We start from the raw sequence: 5,885 nt of genomic DNA, 5'->3' as shown, positions 1-5,885 counted from the left end.
AAAACGTATAATTCAACACATTCTCTCAAATATTTGTTTAGCGCCCAAGTACAAGAACAAAACAGTGAACAAAATAAACAAAAATACTTGCATTCATAGATGTTACATTCTAGTGAGAGGCAATAGACAATAAATAAGCATAGTAAGTAAGTAAATTATGTTTAGTGGCAACTTCTAAAAAATCAGTATAAGGGGGATGTAGAGTAGGTTGCAATTTTAAATATTAATAACATTTGAGCAAAGACTTGAAAGAGGTGAGGTCAATTCCAAATGTTTGAAGAATAAAATAACACAGACTTATAAACTAAATGTTTACCTTTAATTCTAGCACGCTGCTATACTTGTTTCCTCAAACGTTTCCTTTTGGTAAGCAGGAACTGTAAAAACAGGTCAACAGTAACAGGAATGACCGCATTTTGAAAAACGATGTTGCCTTCAAAATACATACCTTTCCTACAGAGTAATGACTGCCTTTAGCTAGCATCGGAGAAGGTACAGGTAGAAGGAGGGAGGGACGCTAACGCTGACCCTGCAGGCCACTGCGACGCCAAAAATCTCGTTGGCGGCCTCAGTTTAGGCGGCTCCTTATTGGTGGCGCGGGGCTCTTCCTATTATTATAAAGTAGCCCTCTTTCCTAGTCGGAGGAAGGAGCCAGGGGAAAATCGGGTCAACGCCCGCAGGGCGCTTCAGGACAAGCAATTTCTGCGACGTCGCAAGCTGCGCCCGCTTCCAGTCAGGCTGCCGCATCGAGGCCCAACGCGCATTCCCGGTTGGCGGATTCACCACTTCTTGGTGTCAGAATTTAAAATGAAAATTCGAACTTCCCTATTTCGGAAGCCTTTCCTGTCCAAGAAAACAGAAGCAGGGGAGACTTGGAGTCCTTGAATTTTTTTTATTTTCCTTGCGGCTTCCGCAGTATCTACACCCTGCGCGCCGGGGACTTGCGTCGAAAGTGACGGCGCGGACGCTCAGGCCGCCGTTCCCGGCGCGCAGTCGCGGCGGCCTCGCTCCCGCCCCCGCCGGGAGGTCCGACGTGGAAGTTGCTGGCTGACCAGGCTTCCAAGGAAACCCCCTGGGAACCAGAGCCCGAGGCCGAGCCGGAGCCGGAGCCGGAGCCGGAGCGCAGGCCCAGGCCAGGGGAGGTGGCGGCACCGAGGCTCGATTAGGAGTCGCTGCCGAGGCCGGGCCCAGTCTCCGCCGGTCGACGAGGGAGGACAGGCAGTTCATCATGGGTGAGGGATCTGAGAAGGGAGCCTGGGCGCGCTGAGAGGCCGAGGCCGAGGCCGAGGGCTGGGGTCTGGAGGAGGAGGAGAGGGGCCAGCCTGGAAAGCCCAGAGTAGCCAGCGTCTTAGGGCGCTGACTGCTGAGGCCGTAACTCACCTTAGCTTTTCACCTGTGTGCGTGGACCCTGCCTCGAACCTTCGCCCCCGTCTTATCCCGTTCTCCTTTTTCCCGGCGGGATAAGAGGTGAGGGCAGCGCGGGTCGGTGAACTTTTCCGTCATCCCCTCGGACCCAGCGCCACTTGCTGGATGGAGCTGGTCTTGCGAAGCTTGGCAGCGTGTCAGTCGCAGGTTTGCTCGGGTTTCTTGGGTGAAGGATGAGCTTCTGGATTCTCTCTCCGTGGTCGCTGGGACTGCGTCAGTTTAAACTCCGAAAGAGGGTGGTGCTCGTAATGTTTTACGGCCAACTTGGCACTTGTCTGCTTACCTGTATCTTTTCCTGTAGATAAGGTGGAGAAGGAAATGGGCAGGGAGTGTATTACTAGTCAGCGATGACATTTTAATCTCAGTTTTTGGAGTGCTAATTGAGGGAACTACATTGTCATCGCAAGCGTCAGGTAGAGCTTCCCTCCCCGCTAGAGCCCAAATGAAGGTGCAGATTTCTTAACTTGTTTACAACCCTCCAAATGATGCAAATTCTTTGCCTTATTTAAATACCTCAGCGATTTTCTGGGGAGTTTACTTCTTGGTCTGGAACGTCAGAAGCGCTTTCTTGTCTTTTTGCATAACCCCTTCAGTTTTATTCTTCTGCTTCTTTTTAACCTGTAAAAGGTAGAAAGGATTTTGTCAAGTCACACCCCTTGTGTTACAAATGTTCAAGGTTCTCTAACCCATGGTGGATTCATTTTTCCAGACTTGCAGCTCTTAATTTTGCCATTTCTTGGTAAAATAACCGGGTGTTGTGTGTGGCATCAGTGATTGAAGGTACTTACTGTACAACAGTAATTGCTTTTCATGTTCAAGGACCTCATTGTCCCACTGTCATTCTGATTTGCCCTTTGGTTTCTGGGGGTAGTGAGGAGATCATGCTAAGATATCCATATTCTCTCGGTTAGAAAGTGAGCACCATGAGGGCAGTGGTCCTGTTTCTCTTATTTTTGAGTGTATCTTCTGTGCCTGCCTGACACAGTATCCAGGACATGGTAACAATCGGTAATTACTAGTTTGATGTTGAATAATGTATTTCATTGGAAGCAAAAATATGCACCTATGAATCAAGGAAAAGATTACAGTATTATTTAATTTGCTGTAGCTTTCAAAGGGTAAGATTAAATGCTTTGTGGGCCTAGTTCATGAAATGATTTTGAAATACGTCTTTGTTATTTTTTAAGGTGGCTTTTTCTCAAGCATTTTTTCCAGTCTGTTTGGAACCCGGGAAATGAGGATTTTAATTTTGGGATTGGATGGAGCAGGAAAAACTACAATTTTGTACAGATTACAGGTTGGAGAAGTCGTTACTACTATTCCTAGTAAGTGTTGGTATGATAAACTAATTATAGGGGCTTTCTCTTTCCATCAAACATAACTTTATTTCTGAATAAATATATAATGTAATTGATAAGGTTCATAAACTTCTACTATGAGCATAATATTTATAACACTTTTTTTCATAAATTTACAGACAGTTTGGTGTAATTTATGAACCCCTGTGCATGGCTGGGTTCTGCTGTTTAGGGCTGTTTTAAAAGTTGGGTAGAGTTAAGCCACCTAATCTCATTGAGAGCCAGTATCTTTGTTGATAAAATGAAGATAATAAATATACATTGGCTTTGAGGGGAAAATAAATCTAGTATATAAAATACTTTGTAAACCTGTGTAAAGAATTATATAGATATGAAGTGATATTATTACATGTGAAGTGGTTTTTTTCTGTATTTGTTACTATTTGATTAAGATTAGTTTTTCTTTAGTAATTCTATTGAATATTTTTAAAGATCTGAGTTGAAGAGACTGAGTGTTGAATCTGGTACTTAAAAATATCAAGAAAAGAAACACCTTGACTTTAAATCAATTGATATCTTAGAAGAATATTCTCCAACAGTCTTAATTTACTACATAAGAAGACTGTTCTGTTACTTATGCTATTTTCATTTGATGCCCTGAATTTACTTAGATTAGTAAGATTAGTACATTTAAACTAATAGTTTGTAGAGTTTGCTCAAGAATATTTAAATTATGCCTTTAAAGTTACTCTGTCACTCAAGGTATTTCTATATTTAGTACTATTTAAATTTCCAGATTAAAAAAAAAGTGTAGCTTTTATGAAAGAAGAACTTTTCAAAGCCTGTGTCATCTGTTAGTTCTTTATGCCACCTTCAGTAAATTTCAGTTTCCTTGGTTTTTGCTTCTCAGAATCACCCAACTCAATCTGCTACAGTTGAGTCACGGTGGCCCCTGCAATACACATAGCCCAGTGGATTGCATTTCAGCAAATGTGGTTCATACCACGCCCTTGTCCTTTGCAAATAAACAACATTCCTAACTGAGGCTGAAGACAGTGATTACCCTGCTACTTAATTCTAAGGGAGGCATCATGAACTTGCTTTTTAGTTTTTCACTCAGGTTTGCTATAGTAATTTTTTTATACTTGCCATATACTCATAATCATTTACCAGTATAAACTTAAATCTAAAAAATTAATTGTCCAGTTATAGCTGTTAAGTCATTTTTTACTTTGATTTTTTTTTAAGTTTGTGAAATCTTAGTAATATTTGTATATGTAGCTCCTAAGTTTTTTTCAGTAACCTCTCCACCTCCTTCAGATTCCTTTCAATGGAAGATAGTAATATCTTGCCTTAGGCATGTGATGCGAGAGCTCCAGCTAAGAAGGATGGCTGGGAAAAGGGATGGGACTCCTCCCCCTTGACCATCTCGTTATGACCTTATTACAAATGAGCTCTTGAGGAAGTCTTCAGAGGGTCTGTGAGATTGCCAGCCTTAGAGAACTCAGCTTCCATAAAGAGGTATACAGCCATTGCTGTGCCCTTACCTACTGAAGTTTAGAGTCTATCTAGGCTTTCTTGGTTTTGTTCCCTGTTTATTTGCAACCTACCAAAATTCCGTTTTTTGTAATACATCTGCAACTGTCCTTTCTAAATATAACTTTCTGAACAATTTTGTATGCCAGTACTGTATTTTGAAGGGAGTTTAACATAATAGGGTTTCCATTGAGCTAAGGATTATATAATTGCAGAGGTAGCTGGGGGTTCTTATATACCCTGAAAGTGGTGTTGATCTTGCTAATTGGTGTGCATATGTGTGCATGTGTAGCACAGCATACTGTCTTATCTTAAATGGGATGATATTTGAACTAACAGTGTGATTCAGCAATTACCATTAATTGCTGAAAGTCAGATTGGATACTTTGAAGATGGAATGTATTAGTCTACATATACTGCTAATTTGATTTCTTTTCCAGCCATTGGATTTAATGTTGAGACGGTAACATACAAGAACCTAAAATTCCAAGTCTGGGATTTAGGAGGACAGACAAGTATCAGGTATGGTGCAAAGGCCAGATCATTTTGTAGTATTGAATGTTTCTTTATTGGCTCCTTTAGGGTTAACAGGAGTAAACCAAAATATGTCTTCTTTTGTAATTTAATGGGAGACACCTAGTTTAAAATGAGGTAAAACGGCCTTATTCTCTCAATTAAAATCTGAGAATTAAAGATTTTAACTAAAGAATTAAAATCTAAGGAAGCCAGTTTTTCCGATATCATTTCAATGAAAAATCTTTTCATGAAAATCTCAAGACCTAATTACTTCAGTAGTTTTGAAATAAAAAGGGTCCTCTAGTTAGTTCTTGTCAGTCCCTTCCTCTGTGAGACAGACTGTTTTGGATTTCATAAAAATACCTTTTGGGCCCACCATTTAGGACTAACGTGAACATAAATGCCCTCTGGAATTCAAGTCTCCTGCCCAGCATCCTCTGCTTGACATGGCAACTGTGAATGTTTAGTGACTGTCACTGCTCACTCACTAGGGTACTTACCATCTTAAAAGATCAGTAGTGCATTCCCCAGACATCCTGCTGCCCGGTAACTCATTTTATTTCTTGAACCACTTTTGAGCTAGTTTCTTATTTTAGCCATTTCTACTTCGTGTCTTCAGTGATCAGTTTAATGTCTGTTACATAAAATCATATTAAAATTTTTTTTTAAAGAACTCATTCCTCTTAAGGAGTTTCTAGTTAAAATGTAACAATCAGGTCTGGGTGGAACTTTTTTTATCGGTACATTTAGTGATTTTATAGATTATAAATATATCCTCTCAGCCTAAAGTCTGAACTCATTCTGAAGCTCCTTGGTCCTGTGATTTATGCTTATCAACATTCTTTCCACCCCATCCCATCTGAGGGATATGATATATGTCCATCAGAAACAATGAATCATTATGGCATTGATTCTGGCATGGATGGGGAAGGATTGGCAAGTAATACCCCCCACCCCATCACTGCCAAGTCCTAGCATATGAATTAACATACCAGTGTCTTCTTCTTTCAAATAGTAATGTATTCTCCCTTTCTGAATGTTCTTCAGGCCATACTGGAGATGTTATTATTCAAACACAGATGCAGTCATTTATGTAGTAGACAGTTGTGA

General features: G+C 40.8%; 1 protein-coding gene across 1 annotated transcript in view; it reads left to right on the top strand.

The window, feature by feature from the left end:
• The first annotated feature begins 1,004 nt into the window (after nucleotides 1-1,004).
• Nucleotides 1,005-5,885, top strand: part of ARL1 (ADP ribosylation factor like GTPase 1) — a 9,688-nt gene continuing 4,807 nt past the window's right edge. The window contains 4 exon segments of the mRNA XM_029204824.1: nucleotides 1,005-1,232; nucleotides 2,613-2,750; nucleotides 4,700-4,781; nucleotides 5,823-5,881. Of these exon segments, the coding sequence (XP_029060657.1) occupies nucleotides 1,229-1,232; nucleotides 2,613-2,750; nucleotides 4,700-4,781; nucleotides 5,823-5,881 (283 nt within the window). The 5' untranslated portion in view covers nucleotides 1,005-1,228.

This window comes from Monodon monoceros, unplaced genomic scaffold (assembly GCF_005190385.1).
Source record: "Monodon monoceros isolate NGI ecotype Baffin Bay Population unplaced genomic scaffold, NGI_Narwhal_1 Super_Scaffold_6, whole genome shotgun sequence".
In the NCBI taxonomy this organism is placed as follows: domain Eukaryota; kingdom Metazoa; phylum Chordata; class Mammalia; order Artiodactyla; family Monodontidae; genus Monodon; species Monodon monoceros.
The sequence above is the reverse complement of the archived record's forward strand: the minus strand, read 5'-3'. Positions and strand labels throughout refer to the sequence as shown.